Source organism: Alexandromys fortis, unplaced genomic scaffold, assembly GCF_014885135.2.
Source record: "Alexandromys fortis isolate MF-2015 unplaced genomic scaffold, M_Fortis_MF-2015_v1.1 scaffold_370, whole genome shotgun sequence".
Classification (NCBI taxonomy): Eukaryota; Metazoa; Chordata; class Mammalia; order Rodentia; family Cricetidae; genus Alexandromys; species Alexandromys fortis.
This window is the reverse complement of record NW_026068242.1, coordinates 494,921-513,488: the sequence shown is the minus strand read 5'-3', so window position 1 is coordinate 513,488 and position 18,568 is coordinate 494,921. Positions and strand designations below refer to the sequence as shown.

At 52.9% G+C, this 18,568-nt stretch overlaps 2 protein-coding genes across 6 annotated transcripts; both read right to left on the bottom strand.

The window, feature by feature from the left end:
• Nucleotides 1–23: 23 nt before the first annotated feature.
• Srrt (serrate, RNA effector molecule) lies at nt 24–11,456 on the bottom strand. Of its 4 annotated transcripts, none has more exons than XM_050131134.1 (20): nt 11,181–11,456; nt 10,800–10,939; nt 6,660–6,788; nt 6,275–6,421; nt 5,861–6,049; nt 3,985–4,154; nt 3,717–3,901; nt 3,506–3,604; nt 3,311–3,425; nt 2,956–3,113; nt 2,698–2,759; nt 2,535–2,613; nt 2,142–2,330; nt 1,619–1,792; nt 1,385–1,538; nt 1,085–1,278; nt 774–930; nt 529–630; nt 294–420; nt 24–210 (listed from the first exon to the last, which is right to left on the bottom strand). In XM_050131134.1, the coding sequence occupies exons 2-20, from the start codon at nt 10,919–10,921 to the stop codon at nt 135–137; spliced, it is 2,628 nt and encodes an 875-aa protein (XP_049987091.1). In that variant the 5' UTR covers nt 10,922–10,939; nt 11,181–11,456; the 3' UTR covers nt 24–134. The 4 variants fall into 4 exon arrangements, with proteins under 4 accessions (XP_049987091.1, XP_049987093.1, XP_049987092.1 ...); XM_050131136.1 differs by having other exon boundaries at nt 294–399; XM_050131135.1 differs by having other exon boundaries at nt 529–618.
• A 1,689-nt stretch (nt 11,457–13,145) lies between these two features.
• Trip6 (thyroid hormone receptor interactor 6) lies at nt 13,146–18,483 on the bottom strand. 2 transcript variants are annotated; one of them, XR_007589902.1, is made up of 10 exons: nt 18,051–18,483; nt 17,672–17,799; nt 17,433–17,558; nt 16,789–17,172; nt 16,203–16,296; nt 15,950–16,119; nt 14,928–15,106; nt 14,608–14,728; nt 14,130–14,490; nt 13,146–13,918 (listed from the first exon to the last, which is right to left on the bottom strand). XR_007589902.1 is itself a non-coding variant. In XM_050131138.1 (9 exons), the coding sequence occupies exons 1-9, from the start codon at nt 18,157–18,159 to the stop codon at nt 14,359–14,361; spliced, it is 1,443 nt and encodes a 480-aa protein (XP_049987095.1). In that variant the 5' UTR covers nt 18,160–18,483; the 3' UTR covers nt 13,146–14,358. The 2 variants fall into 2 exon arrangements, 1 of the variants encoding a protein (XP_049987095.1); XM_050131138.1 differs by having other exon boundaries at nt 13,146–14,490.
• Between the last annotated feature and the right edge of the window lie 85 nt (nt 18,484–18,568).

Here is an 18,568-nt window from a genome sequence, read left to right as displayed (position 1 = left end):
GTTTGGGAAAGGTGTACATGAGACACTAGCAAAGTGCTTTTTACTAGCAGGAAAAACAACGTACAAAAAAATTCTCAGCTGATGGGACGAAGTGGTCATGGGTAGTAGATGGTCGTCGATGTAGAGTGAGGGGCTCAAAAGAAATCAACGTCATCTGGGGCGTCCAGGTCCCTATACTCCACTATGGCCCTCGGGTCTCCTCGAACCATCCTGTGAAATACAGGAGTGTGGGGTGAACAGAAGCCCCTGGTCAGAGGAGGGGAAGGAGCGTGGGCCTGACCATTCCTGCTCACCTGTTCCGAGGTTTCCCAGGGTATCCTCCTTGGCCTCGAAAAGCATCATAGTTCCCGCGACCGGCGCCATACGGAGCATGGGGGTATGGAGGCCCTCCTGTTGGGACTGCAGGGCGGACAGCACCAGCTATGACAAAGACCCAGGTTGAACTAAAAACTGACCTCAACCTCAGCCTAGCTAAGCTCTGGAACCCTCCTCAAGCACCAAGCCCCTGCATTGCCCTTCCAGACTCACCTCCATAGCCCAAGATGGGAGGCCGGGGCTGACCATATGGCATCAAGCCCTGTGGCGTCTGGTGCGGATAGGGAAGTCCTGGAGTCAGGCCTGGGGGGAGTACAACATGGACAGGAACATGAATTACTGCGGGGGAGGAAAGGAGATGACAAGGATTCTAGGAATAGGGCCGGGAGGTTAGTGGGGGTACACTTCTCAAGGAGTAAGGAATCAGGTGTGGCAGTCCCCCATGGATCGTATCTTACTCTGGGCAGGGCCAGGTGGCTGAGCAGGCTTGATCTCGGGCAAAGCTGGGCGCTTAGCATCTGTGAGAAAGTTGTTAAAGAATGCCACCTCCTTCTTCACCTCCTCAATCTTCTCTGCGTGCTTATTGAAGATATGTTTGCGCACAAACTCAGGGCCCTGGGTGGGAAGGACCAGAAGAGGGCAGCACATGCTGCAGTCCCGTTCCTCCAGAACCGCGTGGGCAGTCACAGCCTCCTCCAGTCCTCTGAGGGGTCTTGCTGCCCCAAGGCCACCTCCCAATCCCCCCACCAATTCTTTTCACATCCCAGACCTTGAATTTCTTGCCACTGAGAGGACAGAGCCACTTATCCTTGCCCAGTTCCTGCGTGTTGGAGGTGACAAATTTCTCCACTTCCTGTTCGGGGTCCTTACGCCCCATCTTCTGGGCCTCTTCTTCAGAAAGCGATTCCCGCACACTCAGCAGCGGAGTCAGTTTCTCCTCAAACGTCTTCTGCCACTCCAGCACTGTGGAACGGACGACAGAGCAGGCTGAGAGCGAGCTGGAGGCAGGGGTGAGGAGGGACAGGAGAAGACGGGGGACAAGACAAGATTCAGGGGACCTGCAGTGTACCTTCTCCGTGACTGATCCGGTTGGGAGGCATGGGCCCCCGAACGTGGATTATGCCGCAGCGGTTGGGCATCTCGTCTTCGTTGGGGTACTCACAAGTGTTGTAATAATCCAGAGAGTGCACAATCCGCAAATACAGCAGGAGCTTATCTAAGACCTGAGGGAGTGAGACATACCAGGTCACTACGCAGCCTGCACCCCCAGGCCCACACCACCCAAGATGGGCGCAGCTGGCACCTTGATCAGCTTTTCATCCCTCTCCACATTGATCTCTGCTGGGTTGCCTTCCTTGGGAGGCTCCTCAGGAGGGGGCCCTCCACTGCTCCCCAGAAGCTCCTCCTCTTCCGCACTCACTTCCTCAATCAGGTAGTCAGTGATGTTCTTTAGGATGGGGTTTTGCGAGGGCAGGCTCTAACAGGAATGGGATGGACAGTGAGGCAGAGACGATGGGAAGAGGGAAGCGCTTTCTACTGCTTGCCACTATGTAGGCCCTTCCTGCCCAGCCCAGGAATGACTTAAAATGGGGAGATACCACCCAAAGGGGCAAATAAGGGAAGTTCTGTGTAGGATCCAGACAGAGGTCATGAAAATAAGAAAATGAGGTCAGAGGGCAGGTCAGGGGGATAGTGAGTTCTCCCAATTGATTGTTCAGTTACACATTCAACTCCTGTTCTACACTTTACCCCCTCCTGACTTCTCAACTTAAGATACACTAAGGAGCTGTTGGATGCACTGGAAACAATCCCTGGGAGTCACCTACTGTGGGCACAGGTGGTGTCCCAGGCTCAGAGGCCCAGAGCTGGGTCCTGTCATCCAATGTGTGGATCAGCTTGGCTGCCAGCTTGATGTCATTGCGCACTATCTGCTTGTGCTGTGTGATACCATTAATGTTGCGGACACGACGGGTCAGGTCTCTGTTCACACCAGGACTCAATTCACACTCACGGAGCTGTAGGGACACAACAAGCTGGCCAATGACTGCCCCAGAAGCTATACCCTCGAGACTGGGCCCTATAGAGAACTGGTAGTTAAATCCAAACTCCCCAAGGGTCAGGGACCAGAGGGACTGAACAGACAGAAGGGAAACACTCGTGGCTGCGAGTGGACAGGCAGAGCCTGCGCTGCTTCCTGCAGCCCCGTGCCCAGCACTTACGCGGATGTTCTGCAGGTTCCAACAGATCTCCTTAATATTAACGCTGCGATCAAAAGTCACCCAGCCACGGCGGAAAAACCTACATGAGAAAGCTTGTTAGCAGAGCCTGTTAGCATGGTCCTGGGATGGAGCCAGTGGGACTGCTCATCACTGTCCAGCTCACCTCCTCTCGGGCTGGGGCTCCGACAGCGCCACTCGCATGAAGCCTGGGTACCGCTTACAGAGCTGCAGGAGTCAAGGACAGAGAGAAGAGTTCACGCCTTTCAGCTCCGCACTTTCAGAACCCTAAAGTACCCATCATCCCCAACACCCAAAACCACAAGGCAGACCAAACCAGGTGTCCCTAAGCCAAAGGCAGCCTGCCACCTGAAGAATCTGAACCTCAACCAACCCTGTCCCCAAGACCAATGTCCCCACTCACAGAAATGATCTCTGCCCTCGAAATGTTGGGGGCAATGTTGCGCATGAAGAGAGAGCAAGTCTTGTGCAGGGGCCGGGGCTTACACTCCAGCCCTGCAGCATCCTTGGGCTTCTCCCTCTCTTCTTCCTTGGGCTTCTCCTTTTCTTTAAGTGCTTCTTCTACGTAGGAAGAAGTAGGAATTAATACAACTTTATTCACTTGGGTGGAGTGGCAGTTACTACCAGACATCACCTCACAGGACACCTTCCCGCCAGTCAGACTATCTGTCTCTGGAGCATGTTCTCGCTGCTCTCTGTGTCTCTCTCCACCAGCCCATGCAGTAAAGCAAAGGAGCAGAAACAACAGTGAAGCGTACCGGTCTCCTCTTTCTCCTCCTCAGCTGGACCACTCTCAGACTCGGACTCAGATTCGGACACACTGCCCTCATCAAAGCTGTCATCGCCACTCTGCTTCCTGTTCCGCTTCTTGCTCTGGGAAACAACAGGAGCAAGCCAATCAAGACCACCCAAGATCCGGTCTGACACCTTGTCTCATGCAAGACACACCTTACCTTCTTGGGTTCCTTCTCAGCCTCTTCTTTCTTCTCCTCCTTGTCCACGTCACCCTCAGATTTCTTAGTTTTGTCATCATTAGGACTGTCATTTTCCGGCTACAGGAAGAGACAATTTCTGAGAATGTCAATCTTTTCCTCTGGCCGCATCAGAGCCACCCCTACCATCCCGCAGTGGAGGTTACAGCTCCCTCAGCCCCCGGCTCTTGACCTGTTTTCCATCTTCTTTCTTCTCATCCTTATCGTTGACCTTGCGCTCTCCATCCCCCGGGACTGGTCCAGCACGGCCTTCCTCTTTCTTGTTGGCCTCCCCAGCCTTGCCTGCCTGTTCTTCCTCTTCCTCCTGCTCCAGGATTCGGAGGTCATTCTCCGTGCCACCTTCCATCTTAATGACAGCTACCAACGACAACAGCAGAGGTCGTAACTAGAACTCCAGCTTCTATTCCCAGCCAAGACCTCCCCAGCCTCTAAGCCCACACCTGCATCTAACATCTTCACAATGGCATCAGCTTTGTCTATGTCCAAGAGAAGGTTGTCAAACCAGCCACTCTCCATGAGGGACAGGAACACCTTTAATCGATTCTGCAGGGCCCCCCGGGCCTCCTGCCGGCGCTTTCCCACCTCATCAGGGTGATACTTAGATCGGAACCTGGGAGAAGAAGCAAGCAGGGAAGGAAAAACAAAACAGTTACTAAAGGTCCAGGCAAGGCTGTGGGGAGGGGCCCAAGAAAGGTGGGGCATAGCCTCTCACACCCACAGAAGGTAATAAAATCAAGAAAGGGGTGCACTAAAACCACCCAACACCCCAAAAGGAGCCAGAGGTCATGCTCTGGGAAGATGTGGGGAGAAGCAAGAACTGAGAGCTCTGTTAGGACCATGCTCTGGTCACGGGTCATGAGGCAGCTCTACTGCTGTGGGAAGAAGCACTAGTGTGCCAACGTTTCCATTCCCAATGCTTCACAGAAAGCTAGGGAGCAGGAGCCCCCAGAGAACCTCCCTCTCCTGGCCAAGCCCAGACGAGGTTCCCGCCAACTCCCTCCACCCAGGTGGAGCCAGAAGGAAACCTGAAGTGTACCAGATAGAAAAGGCCAAAAGGCAGGACACCTTTCTTCCCTAGCGGGATGATAAGGCAGTGAAGGGACAGGAAAGAGCAAAGGGTGAGGCCAGGGCCGTACAGCTCAGACAGGCCCATGGGAGAGAAAAGAGGGCTGGAGGGTTAGAATTTGGGGAGAGTGTGAAAAGGAAGCATTTTAATAGGCCTCTGAGGGTAGGGAAGGAAAGTCGAAACAGAACAAACTAGGGGTATGAAATAAAGAGGAAAGGAGGGATGGGGAAATGTAAGGAGGGCCCAGAAATCTGAAACAAAGACAGATGAGCTGAGAAAACAAAAGTGCTCAGCAGAGAGCAGACATGGACAAAGAAAGAATGAAAGGTTCATGAGCGATGCAAAGACACACAGGGCATCAGAAGGGCACACAAGGACAGGACAAGACAGGACAGGCTGAGCAGAGAGGAAAGCCGCAGGCGTCACCTCCAGGATCTTTACCTTGGCTGCTTGGTCAAACAGAGCTCAAGATTTAACTAGTGGCGCCCAGGGCCCATGCTGGCTGGCGGGCTGCCCGCTGGCTCCTGGCTGGGGTGACCGGCCTAGATGCCCCGCCCCCGCGGGCCTCCGCGGTGGGGGCCCTAACTGACTAGCTGCCTAAGCAATACATTCAGCTAGACCACTGCATTGTGCACAGCGGTACCCTGCCTGTCTGCCTGGCCGGGCCCCGCCGCTCTGCCCAGGGGCTCATGTATGGGCTGGGTATGGTGGGGGTGGAGGTGGGTTTGCTCCGAGCTCCGTCGATGAGCGGGTGTAGTTCCCAGTTCTGGCTCTTTTCAAGGAGGAGGAGCAGAAAGAGGATGAGGAGGAGCAGGAGAGGGGAAAAGATGGTTGATTAAAATTAAAACATCCACATAAGGAAAAAAAAATTCAAATTCTTTTTTCTGTCAAACGACCCTGAGATCTTGGCTGTTCTTGTCTGGCTTCACTCGTTGCCTTTGGGAGACCACTGCCACACCGGGTCCTGGTGACTGGGGATGATAATGACCCACACCAACAAGAGGGTCACAGTCTTGTGCTGCCCCAAGAGGCTGAGTAGCTCTGGTCAGCTGCCTGGAGGTGTCCCCGTGAGGACAGCAGAGAAGGGAGACGGGTGGGGGTCCCACCAGCCAACACTGTTCCCCCCCCCTTTCCCACTCCCAGGAAGCACCATGTTGGGGAGAACTGGAGGAGGACAAGGCTGCAGCTCCTCCAGCCAGACCAGAGAAATGGGCCAGGGCAAACAGGGGCAGGCAAACAGGGGCACTCACCACTCCTCATCTTTATGAGCCAGGAAAAAGTCCTGCATCTGCTGCCTTCGGAAGTCGAGCTTGTAGTCATTGTAGCGCTTAACTGCCTCGGTCTCATCCACGGAGTCGTCCAGGGACAGGAGGAATTCTTTGAAGGACTTCATTACGGGTGGTGGCACACCCAGGTCAATCTCTGCAATGCTGCCTAGCCTGAGGATTCAATCAGGAAGGCTTGATTGTGAGGGAGAGGTAGGGTCTAGGCAGTCAGACACCCACCCCTTCCTTTGCCCACATGCCCACCATGCAAGCAGTTAAGTGCTAACTTCACAGGCACCCAGAACCTAGCCCTCTCCCAGGTTCCAACCATGGTCTCTAGCTGCCCCAGACAGTCCCGAAACCTGGAAAATCCCTTCTCCCCACAACCCCAGGCTTTACCTGGCCTGGATAGGCAGGACATGGTGCTGCATGATGTGGACGTCTGGGTGGCCCCAGGGCTGAGGGGGGCCGTAAGTTGGTCCCCCACCCCCCCCAGCATAGGGCATGTCATAGCCACTGTGGTATGGGTCAGAGCTGTGCTCATCCCTGAGGGTAGGGGACACAAAAGTCAGACACAGAAAGAACCAGAGCCACTCTCCAGGACATGGACAAGGGCAGGAGGAGGGGCACACACAGGATATAGTCTCTCATCCAAGGGACAATGGGACAAAGGAAGGCTGTGTGTGGGGATGACCGAGACACGGAAGCAACCAGCTTTCAGCAGGAGAGGAGGGCTGAGGCCCAAGGGAGCTGAGGGTTAGAAAAGAAAGCAATGCCACCTCACCAGTCTCTCCGCATGCGCTTTTGTGGAGGGCTAAGTTCATGGCGAGGGGGTGAGAAGCGCTCTCTTCGATTCCGGTCATAATCTCGATATTCACCCCGACTGCGGCGCTCACGGCCACGGTCCCACTCTCTGAAAGTAAGAACAAGTCACAATAGGAAAGACGATAGCTAAGATGGAGATGCGGATGCATTGGTGGAATGCCTGCCTGGAAAACACAGGCCTAGCTGGGCTGCAGTGGCGCACGCTTTTAATCCCAGCACTTGGGAAACAGAAGCAGGTGGAGCTCTGTGAGTTTAAGGCCAGTCCAGTCTACAAAGTAAGTCTATTACACAGAAAAACTGGGGAAAAAGAAAAGAGGAGGAGGAGGAGAAAACACAGGCCTTGGGTTCATTCTTTAGCACTGCACACAAAGCACGGCAGCTTGACAGCTGTGGTGGTTCACACACAGGTTGGCCTTGAACTCCCTATGTGACTACAGCTCGTCACTTTGAACCTATCGCTACCTTCACATCCCAAGTGCACACATCACTACACTTACAGTAAGCAAAGCTTTAGCATCTGTGAACCTAAAACTACACACTAATATAGATTACTGTGGAGGTACAGAAACTCCATCTCGTGCTTCCTGAATTTGTTCCACCTTTGAGCTGCGCTATGCCCCTGTCAGGCTGCCCTGAACTCACTCTGCATGCTAGGCAGTACCTAAACTTGAGATCCTCCTGCCTCAGTTTCAAGAGGAGAAGAGATTATAAGCTTAGATCACAGTTATTCTGAGGTCTGGTTCAGAAGAGCGCCCACAGTGCTAAGATGGAAAGACATGCATTATCATAAAAGAAAACACTTAAGTGGCCCTTTCAGACAATTTTGGCTACACCGCTATACCTTCTGCATAAAGTTAACGGACTCCTGCTGTGCTGGCAGAGTTCTCAAACTTTTTTTTTTTTTTTTTGAGACAGGTTTTCCGTGTGTAGCCCTAGCTGTCGTGAACTCACTCTGTAGACCAGGCTGGCCGCAAACTCACAGAGAAATGCCTACATCTGCTTCCCAGGTGCTGCAATTAAAGGTGTGGACCACCAAGCCCAGCCGCTCTCAATCCTCCTGCCTCAGCCTCTCAAGCAGCTGGGCTAGGTAGTTTTTGGGTTTTGTGGGGCTTTTTTTTGGGGGGGGGGGGTATTTATTTATTTATCTTTTAGACAGGATCTTTCTATGTAGTCCTAGCTGTCCAGGAACTCACTGTGTAGATCAGGCTGGCCCCTGACTCCCGCGACTAATAGAAGGTGTGAGTCCCTTGCTAGGTCCCCTTTTTAGTTTTTGTGACAGGTTCTTCTCATTTGTAATCATGGCTGGTCTGGAACTCCCTACTTAAACCAGGATTGTCTCCAACTTGCACAAATCCTCCTGCATTTGCCTCAGGAGTGCTGATTACAGGGGTGAGCTCTGCTCCTGGAAAGAGTTTAAAAGCTGAAGCAGGGGGCGGTGGTGGCATACGTCTTTAATCCCAGCACTCAGGGAGGCAGAGGCAGGCGGATCTCTGTGAGTTGGAGACCAGCCTGGTCTACAAGAGCTAGTTCCAGGACAGGCTCCAAAACCAGAGAAACCCTGTCTCGAAAAACCAAAAAAATGAAAAAAAAAAAAGTTAGCTGGACTGTTGTCACCAAAACCACACCAGTAGGCTGTGGCTGTGGCTGTGGCTGTGGCTGTGGCTGTGGCTGTGGCTGTGGCTCGCCTAGAATGTTCAATGCCCTTCTACTCACTGTGCTACCAGCTCTTTGAGCAGCTCCTGACACTTCTCACTATACAGTATCAAGATATATTCCATTGGGCAAGTCATTAATCCCAGCACTCAGGAGGCAGAGGCAGGTGGATCTCTTAAGTTCCAAGGCCAGCTGAGTCTACAAAATGAGTTTTAGGACAGCCAGAACTACACAGAGAAACTGTGTTTAAAGACAAACAACCCCACACACACAGCCAAAAAAAAAAAAAAAAAGATCTATTTCATAAAAGGCTGCTCATCTCAGAAAAGTCTGAACACTAGGACATTTTCAAGCTCATACCAGTAGATACAAGTGTTCCAAAATTGTTTCTACCATCAAGTTCCATTAGCAACAAATACAGACAGCTTTCTTCTAAGCAACAGTTTCTCTTAGCTTACTCTTCTGCACAAGTTTGCTAACATTAGGGTGAAGTCCCAGTGTTGACACTGTTCAAATAAAAAACAGTACCTGTAAGAAAACGCTTCAGCCTCCCCAGCCCATCACACAGCTGCTTCTGCTGACGACGATGACATCGACGACTACCCTACAGGCAGCACCGTGCTCTAGGATGAACACTTTCCATCCGTCACTCATCCTGAACACCAAACCAGAAACACTAACTGTTCTCCTAGCTGGCATCCTTTCTATGACCTCCGTGCTAAGCATCTGCCCCTCAGAAATTAATTAAGTTTCCTCGCAATGATCTATTGGTGGCGTGTACCCAAAGCCACTTTGACCTCGCTGGTGAACTCTGAAGGACTTCATCTAGTTTCAGACTCAGAAAAGCAACTCTGTGTCTTCTTCCTTAAAGAAATACCAAGGAAAGTTGGGTATGGTGACTCACTTCTAACTCAAGCACTGAAGGGGCTGAGGCAGGAGGATCATGTTCCAGACCAGTCTATACCACATAATGAGACCCTGTCTGAAAAACCAAAGTGCAAGGGGTGTAGAGATGGCTCCCAGCAGTTCAGACTACTGAGGCTCTGTTCTAAGAATCACATGGCAGCTCACAACCACCTGTCAACTTTCCAGTTCTAGGAATACAACACGGTTCTGCCTTATTCTCTCGCTTTTTTTTGTTTTTGTTTTTCGAGACAGGGTTTCTCTGTAGGTTTGGAGCCTGTCCTGGAACTAGCTCTTGTAGACCAGGCTGGCCTCAAACTCCCAGAGATCCGCCTGCCTCTGCCTCCTGGAGGCGCCACCTCCACTGCCCCACCTATCCTGGCTTCTTACAGGCATCAGGCACAACATAAATACATGTAGGCAAAACACTCCAACATATTTTTAAAAAAAATCTTGCTGCTGGTGGTGATAAAGGCACTCATTTAATCCTAGCACTGGGTTATTATTATTCTTTTGGTTTTTCAAGACAGGGTTTTTTTCTATAGCTTTGGTGCCTGTCCTGGAACTAGCTCTTGTAGACCAGGCTGGCCTCAAAACTCACAGAGATCCACCTGCCTCTGCTGGGATTAAAGGAGTGTCACCACCGCCCACAGGCCTTTCTTTATTTTTTTTTTTTTTTTTTTTTTTTGACTCCTAGCACTGGGAAAGCAGGGGCAGACTGGTCTCTGTGCTTAATATCTGCCTGGTCTATGTAGTGAATTTCAGGACCACCAGGACTACATAGAGACCCTGTATCACACACCCCCCCCCAAAAAAAAAAAACAAGAAAGGAAACACAAAACTGACAAACAAGCATAAGATAGATAGATAGATAGGTAGGTAGGTAGGTAGGTAGGTAGATAGATAGATAGATAGATAGATAGATAGATAGATAGATAGATAGATAGATAGATAAAAGATACAATGTACAAGTAACAAAATGCAGTGCTTCTTGGACAAGGGCATAACTTCGTTGAGCTCTTGCCCAGCAAGTACAAAGACCTCGGTCCCATTCCCAGTACGGCACATGCCTGTAATCCCAGCACTGGGGAAAGTAGACAGAATCAGAAGCTTAATGCCATCCTTGGCTACCCAGCAAGTTCCAGGCCAAAGGGCCAAGAAACCTCCGGATGCCTCTATAAAGACTGATTTTCCCATTCAAACTCTTGGTTCTAACGCTTTGATCTGTCTTTTCGTCCTTACTGCGAGCGTCTGAGCTGGAGGTCTCCCTAGGTGGCCTACACCTTAGCGGTGGATGCACGGGTCCAACCAGCTGCACAAGGCTCCTGTCCACCGCTACCACTGGCTGTCACTTTGATCTTAAACGCTTTTTAAAATCCAAGACAAGAGTAAGTAGAAAACGGTCCAACGGTGGACGACATCTCAACAAAATTTTGTTAAGGGAAAAGGCGACGCAGGTAAGGTGGAACGGAATAAAACCGCGGAGTGGGAAGGCTGGGGAATGAGGAGGCGGGAACTGCGTTAAAATTTAATATCATCTCACCGGTCATTCCAATCGTCCCCTCGCCGTCTTTCATCTCTTTCCCGGGAACGGTCATAGTCGCTGCGCTCTCTTCGAAATTTGTCCCTTCGTCTCCGATCGTATTCGTCATCACTGTCACCCATTGTGCTGTCAGAGGAGGCCTGGGGCCCGGCGGCGGGCGCACACGGTGATGATGAACAAGGAGGACCAGAGGAGGGACAGTCCCCCGGGGGCAGCACGCCCGCCTCCCTCCCGCCGAGGCCGGCCTGCCATCCCGGGCAGGGCGATCGCTCCGACAGCTTCACTGTCCCCAGGGGTTCCCCCCTTGTCCACCCCGAAGCCCCCGGGCACAGTCCTCTGCTTCCGATCCCGCCGCCCGGGCCTTTCCTTCCCCTCCCCCACCTGGCAGCGGTCGGGTCCGTTGGAAGCGCGCGCCGGCGGCGGCGGGCTTGTTTTCCGGGCGGACCGGAACGCGCGGGGATGGCTCGCAAGGAGGGTTGGAAGGAAGGAGGACGGGGCGATGCTCGGCCCGGAGGTCGAAAAGGAGGAGGGCGAGACGGCTGAGGGTGAGGCGGGGGTCGCGAGCGGAGTCGGAGCCGCCCCGAGCTGCGCTTCAAACTACAAACAAGCCCCCCGGCCAAACTTAAACTAAGAGAGAGAGAGGACGAGGGGCTGATGGGAAAAGGGTGGAGACGCGGAAATCTCGCGTTGTTTTACGACAAAAATCCCTCAAGCGCTAGGAGCTACGGAAGCTGAGCGCGGCCAAGCCGGGCCTCCCCTAAGTCCTCGTTCCTTTTGCACACGAGGGGAATGGAGATGGAGAATTTCGCTTCCTCTAACGTCTTCTGGGTCGGAACAAGTTTGCATCCAAGAGTTGCCAAAAACCCTGGGCTATTGCACCTCTTGACCTCTTCAAGGGTGCATTTGCCCTCTCCGCGCTATGGATGGGGTTGAGGGCAGTGGATGTCTAGGCAATAATGAATGCATAGGAGCAACCATTTTAAAGGCATCTCCTCCCACCATTTTCTCCTTCCGCAGAAATCCACGGTATGTGCTACCTGCAAAACGCGCTCTTCCTGCTTTTCCTGTACAGAGGCGCCTAATCCTCGTGCAGACCGTGCAAATCTCAGTTTTAGTGCCCAATACTTTAATGGAGAAGCTGTACGTAGCAGTCAAAACAACCGCCAGGATCTACTAAGCCCGTCTCAGTAAATAGAATGCCAAGCTAAAAAATTAGGCAGCCTTGCTCCCAGCAAGAAAACCTCAGCATGTAAAAAGATGTCTTTACAATAAGGGGCATTTTAAAATGTAGTACAGTCATGTTGGCACAGGCCTGTAATCCCAGCTACTCAAGAAGTTGAAGCAATGCCGGGCGGTGGTGGCGCACGCCTTTAATCCCAGCACTCGGGAGGCAGAGGCACGCGGATCTGTGAGTTCGAGACCAGCCTGGTCTACAGAGCTAGTTCCAGGACAGGCTCCAAAGCCACAGAGAAACCCTGTCTCGAAAAACAAAAACAAAAAACAAAACAAAACAAAACAAAAAAGTTGAAGCAAGAGAATCACAGATTCAAAGACTGCAGAACAAGTTCAAAGCCAGCCTGAACAATTTAGTGAAACCCTGTCACAAAAACATTTTCCGCCGGGCGGTGGCAGCACACGCCTTTAATCCCAGCACTTGGGAAGCAGAGCAGAAGCAGGCTGATCTCATTGAGTTCAAACCCAACCTGGTGTTGAAGAGCTACAGGACAGGTTCCAAAACTACAGAGAAACCCTGCCTCAAAAAGAAAAAAAAAAAAAAAAAAAAGAGAAAAGAAAAAGAAATGAAAAACATTTACAAAAGGGTCTGGAAAAAGGTTCAGTGATTCAGAGAACTTCCTAATCTTGCAGAGAACCAGTTTCATTATGTCTGGTGGCTCACAGGTAAACTCCAGTTCCTGGGGATCTGAGAGCTCTCCTGGACTACAAGGGCACTATGCTCAAATGCCCATATACCCACACATAGGTACACACACACATAATTTTTTTTTCCTTCTGTTTAGCCCTGGCTGCCTTGGAACTCACTCTGTAGACCAGGCTGGCTTAGAACTCAGAGATCCGCCTGCCTCTGCCTCCCAAGTGCTGGGATTAAAAGCGTGCACCACCATGCCCAGCTCATCCACACATAGTTTAAGATAAGGGAAGCAGTGGCAGTAGATGGCTCGAGTTAGAATGCTTGCCTACCATATGAAAGAACCTGGGTTTAGGAAGTAAGAACCGAACAAGGAGTGAGGGAGGCTGGGGGTACAGTTTAGTGGTAGGGCATTTGCTTAGCATGTATGTCTCCCTGATCCATCCCCAGCACCCTCCCCAAAAAAGTAGCCAGACACAGTGGTTCATTCCTATAATCTCAGCATTTGAGCAGTGAAGACAAAAGGATCCAGAGTTCAAGAACAGCCTCGGCTATCTCAGCTGTGTATCAGATTCAAGGGTAGCCTGGGGTACATCAGAACTGGTCCTTAATAAAAAGCACTTCATGTGTCTCTAGCCTGTGTCACAACATCACAGTTAAATGCGCTGAGAAGGTCAGCGTCACTGGTAAACACAGGACCTGCTATACCGACTCCCTTTGAAAAACAGCAAAGAAAACTGAAGTCAGCTAGCATGTCAGGTGCATCGGCTCCTTCCAGGGCAAGACCAAGACGAGGAAATAGGCCTATTTCTATATTAAAGGTGTGTGCCACCAAGCCTGGCACTGGGGTTCCTGCATGAGAACCGTGGCTGGTGGGCCCTGACCTGCAACATGGCTTGCCAAGTCTGCTGTCAGAAGACTGAAGAACTGAAAGAGCAGTAGCAATGGAACCGTTTGAGGACTCCACAGCCTACAATAAATGGGCTAATCAACGATGTAATGACAACGGAAGCATAGGATAGCAGGATAGCAACCCGGCACGGTGGCACACACCTTTAATCCCAGCACTCAGGAAGCAGAGGCAGTCAGATCTCCATGAATTCGAGGCCAGCCTGGTCTAGAAAGAGAGTTCCAGGACAGCCAGGGCTGTTACACAGAGATACACTATCTCAAAAAAATAAAATAAATAAAAAGTATAAGATATCATTTGTTTTAGGCATGATCTTACTACGGAGTCCTCACTGGCATGGACCTTACTTGGTTTTTTTTTTTTTTAAAGATTTATTTATTTGTTATGTATACAACATTCCTTCCATGTATTTTTGCATGCCAGAAGAGGGCACCAGATCTCATTATAGATGGCTGTGAGCCACCATGTGGTTGCTGGGAATTGAACTCAGGACCTCTGGAAGAGCAGTCAGTGCTCTTAACCTCTGAGCCATCTCTCCAGCCCTGGCATGGACCTTACTATGTAGACCAAGCTGTCCCCGAACTCCCAAGTGCTGGAATCTGAGGCTTACACAGCCCTCACCCTCTAAGATCCCAATGAAACGGCAGATTCACGAGTCCTTTTAAACCCTTCAGGGGTCATTATTTCACAGAGAGGGGAAGAGGCAATAGCATTTGGTAACAAACAATAAAGGTGGGTGTGAGGGGAGGCGACGGACGGGGCTGAGACGGCAGCAGGAAGAGTCAACAGTCAGTGGTGACAGTGGCCGAGAGCTCTTGGATGCGCCAGGCACTGCAAGCCTTGCACAAGATGTGCCCGTCCAGCGGGTAGCAGCCTTGACACTCACCCTCAGAGGACAGCAGCAGCCCACACTCCTGCAGGGAGAAACAATACCTCCCCATTAGCCCGAGAGCGCTGTGTCTCCCCCTTAGTGCTCTCCCCAAGCATCCCGGGCTCTGCAACGCCCTTGTTCTCATCCAGGGACCCCTCACCTCACACTTGTAACAGCCAATGTGGAAACTTCGGTCCAGAGCAACGATTCTCACCGTCTCCTCCTGACCTGGTTCTGGCATGATGGCCCCACCACACACCGAGCACCGTGGGGCAAATTTCCTGAGGTGGAAGGGAACCATAGGGGCTTTCAGGTCCCTCCCTCTCCACGGGAGGCTCACAGTGGAGCAAGAGAAAGTGGAAAGGGGAGGGAAATGGGAAGGATTGGGAAAGAAAGGGATGTCAAAGAAAGAGAGGACCAGAAGTCACAAAGGAACATGAAGAGACAGGACAGGTCAAACATTCCGAGTCAAGGCTAGACCTGTGGAAATCCTCGATGCAGTGGATCTGGCTGGTGGCGTCCACGGTGAAAGGGATGCCATCGAGGCCACGGTGACACACCACACAGGTGAAGCAACCAGGGTGGTAAGCCTTCCCCATAGCCCTCAGGATTCGGTCCAGGATGGGTTCAGAGCACGTGGAACACTTCTCCAGGGTGGCCTAATAGGAAAGAGGAAGGAAGGTTGGACAGAAGCAGCAGCAACAGCCAGGGAGGCTCACTGGCCACCCACCCATCTGCTGCGCGCAGCTCCCACACAGGATTCGGTGGGAGGTGACCGTGCATCTTTCGGTTCTTATCCCAGCACCGTGGCTTCCAGACAAGGAATTAAGCCTCCACCCACTTCCTTCTCCAGTAGGCTGAGTCACCAGTAATGGCTGCCTCTGAGGAACGCTGTCAGACTTTCACAAATGACCTCAACCCTAAAATGCCTTCCAGCTGGGTATGGGGACTGGTGCACATCTGTTTTCCTAGCTCTCGGGAGGCTGAGGCAGGAGGACCATGACTTCAGGGCCAGCCTGGGCTACACAGTGGAAGGAAGGAAGGAAGGAAGGAAGGAAGGAAGGAAGGAAGGAAGGAAGGAAGGAAGGGAGGGCTCTCAATTGAAACGAGCAGCTGCTCTCCCCACCCCCTTCAACTGGTATCCACATTTAACTCCTTCCTTGGTCTGGGGGCTGAAAGCTCAGTTGGTAAAGTGTTTGCTTAGCAAGCCTGAAGCCCTGGATTCCATCTCCAGCACCCCCTAAAACATCTGGTGGCACATGTCTGGAATCCCCAAACCCCACGGAGAGAGGCAAGAAATTCTTCCTTAGCTATATACATAAGAGTTTCAGGCCAGCCTGGGATACAGGACATATTATCCCAAAGCAATAAACTAGCAATCAAAGAAACAAAACCCAAAACGCTCTTTTGGTGGAAACATGTGCCCCATCTCTCTTAGACAGGAGCCCGCCTGTCCTTCTCGACACTTAGTTCAGCCCCCTCTCCCCAGCCCAACCACTCACCACGTAGCAGCTCTCACAGTAAGCCCTCCTCTCTACAGCGTAGAAATGCTGGCCCCGGAGCTGGGCCCGACAGGTAGAACACACAAAACAACCAATATGGAAGACGCGGTCCAGGGCCACAACCCCAGCTCCATCGCCAACCACATCTTCGCCACAGCCGCCACAGCGACCTGAGGATGGAGAGCCATGAGATCAGTCTGCACAGCTCCACCGTCCCCACCCTCGTCCCACCCTGCCCACCAGGCCAGCTCACCAAAGTACTCCCCACTGGGCGGGTGGCTCATGTCATGCACCAACTTCTTCGTCAGTCTCTCCAGCTCCTCTTCCGGAGGTTGGCTTAAGGGGACCTACAGTGAGAATCAAGGCATTGCGGGGCAGCCTACAGTCTCTGATATCATAACTTATCTGTAAGATCAGGAACCCCGAAATCTCATCTGAGAACATCTCTCAGAAGCTGCTGGGGGTGGTGGGGAGCCCTAGCCCCTTCCCTTTGGCCATCTTGACCCTTAACCTCTGAGTACTGTAAAACCAGGAACGATATATTCATTTATTTATTTCTGCGCAGTGTTCTCATACAGCCTGGGCTGGCCTGGAACTCGTTACACAGCCAAAGATGACCTCAATGTACTACTGATCCTCCCGCCTCTACCTCCACCACGCCTGGTTTATGTGGTGCTGTGGATGGAGCCTTGGGGGCTCCTGCATACCAAGCAAGCACTCTCTACCAACTGAACCATATCCCCAGCCCTAAAACCAGCATCCTAAGCCACCCCCATCCTCCAAGCTGCCCAATCAATGACCACAAACCACAGTGCTCCCTGACCCCCATCCCGGCTTACCTGGGGCCCATGACCGCCTCCTCTTCCTCCTCCTGCAGGGCCATGTATCCCAGCAGCTTCCTCCTTAACCCCTGGTCCTGGCTCACGGTGACCCCTATAGCCAGACCCCCAGACTTCACCACGGCCTGGCAAAGGAAAGTGGGGGCCCGGAAGAGGCCCAGAGGCCTGAGAGGCTCCCCGCCTAGGCAGTCCACAGCCTCTCACAGGTTGAGCCACCTTCACTTGCACGGGGAAAGCAGGGCCAGCCGGAGTGCTGGCGGTAGCATAGGAGGCTGGGGTAGGTCCACCATAAGGGGATGCTGGGAGCATAGGGTTTGGACCCGCACCTCCACTGGGCTTCAGGGAGCCTGCACGGTAAGCATGGGGTGGAGGGGCCTCAAAAGCCTGGGGAGACAAGCAATGCAGAAACAGTGAGTAAGGCCAGATCCACCAAGCCAGGTGGGAGCCCCGGGGAAGCAATGACTTTTGACAAGTTCCCAGGAACAAGGCCTGACAAGAAGGAAGCTCGGGCTTCCTGGAGCCAGGCGTCTGTCTATTAGTTGCGAGGAGGGTGGGTGGGGAGTGGAAAGGGTGATTGAGGAGAGAATCCACAAAAGGGAACTGGCTGGGGACGGGGAAGCAGAAAGAGGACACAGGACACAGACCTGTCGGTCTGGTCGTCGAGGAGGATGGCTGCGACCTCCGTCCAGATCCGCCAACATGCTGGTGAGCGAATCGATCTCAGCATCCAGGCTTCCAGGGCGGATGACGCCCCTGTCTGGCGGGAGCCCCTGAAGACAGAGCCAAAGCAGGGAGAACAAATATAGACCACAACCCCTGGGCTTCTCTCATCTTCACCCCGAGAAAGAGACCCACACACCCTACCCTCACCTCCAAGTCTCACCTGCAGGCGCTGGGGTGCTCCGTGGGATCCCACCCAGGAAGGCCCCCGGTCGTCCGGTACCCCCGGAGGCTGGTAACATTGTTCAGGTGGGAGGGGGCAAAAATTGACCCTGGGGTGGGGCTGGAGTGCTGTAAGAGAGAACAGACGTGGGAATGGAGACGGGGTACCTCCTGAAGGCTGCCCTTTTCGGGGCGCCTCTCCTTCACGTACCTGGGGCGTCTGGGAATGGATAGGAGTCAGGGAAGGTTGCACAAGGATAGGGGCCTCTGGCTTGGGGAAGAGACAGCAGGAAGCAGCCGGGCAGGGAAGAAAAGGCGAAGAAGAGTGGCCGGCCAGTGGCCCTTCCGCCACTCCCGGTGTGAAAGAGAGGAACACTTACTTGCTCCGTGGGCCGGTGGCGGCCCCAGGGCGCCTCGGGGAAGCGCTCTTCCCTGAGGGACTCTGGAGGGCTCTGGCTGCTTCGGGGGAAGCCAGGTGGGTCCCGACATGGTCTGGAATGGTTACTCCACTCCAGACAGAGGTCAGGGCCCCCACAAGCCCGGAGCCCGGAGCCTTGAGCCCCTTTCCTCTCCTTCCGTCCCCCGCCCCGTTTGGGACTCCCGCAAAGAAACTTTTTCTGGCTTTTTTTTCCCCTTCCTCCCCAATTTTGGGGACGACCACGCCCCCTGACGTCACCGCATTCCTGGGGGAGGGTCACGTGGTCCCCTTAAACCCTAATCTGCAATCCCTCCTCTCTCTGGCCCCCTCCTGTTAAGAAAGAACCGCCCTCCTCCGGAGCCAAGCCACAGGGTGGGCTGCAAGCTGCTCAGAGAGGCTGCGGCCCAGCGACTCTCTGTGATCCCTGCCCCGGTTCTGCACGTGGCAGCCTCTTGGCCGGGACTCCAAAGGCTTCTGGTC

Excerpts from the sequence above, each read along its gene's own strand:
- Srrt (XM_050131134.1), bottom strand. The coding sequence starts at position 10,921 with ATGGGTGACAGTGATGACGAATACGATCGGAGACGAAGGGACAAATTT. Across the intron at positions 3,902-3,984 it reads TGTGAAGATGTTAGATGCAG|CTGTCATTAAGATGGAAGGT; the intron begins GTGTGGGCTTAG and ends TGTCGTTGGTAG. Across the intron at positions 3,426-3,505 it reads CTGAGAAGGAACCCAAGAAG|AGCAAGAAGCGGAACAGGAA; the intron begins GTAAGGTGTGTC and ends GTTGTTTCCCAG.
- Trip6 (XM_050131138.1), bottom strand. The coding sequence starts at position 18,159 with ATGTCGGGACCCACCTGGCTTCCCCCGAAGCAGCCAGAGCCCTCCAGA. Across the intron at positions 17,800-18,050 it reads GCCACCGGCCCACGGAGCAA|CACTCCAGCCCCACCCCAGG; the intron begins GTAAGTGTTCCT and ends TCTCTCTTACAG. Across the intron at positions 17,173-17,432 it reads CTCGACGACCAGACCGACAG|GCTTTTGAGGCCCCTCCACC; the intron begins GTCTGTGTCCTG and ends TTGTCTCCCCAG.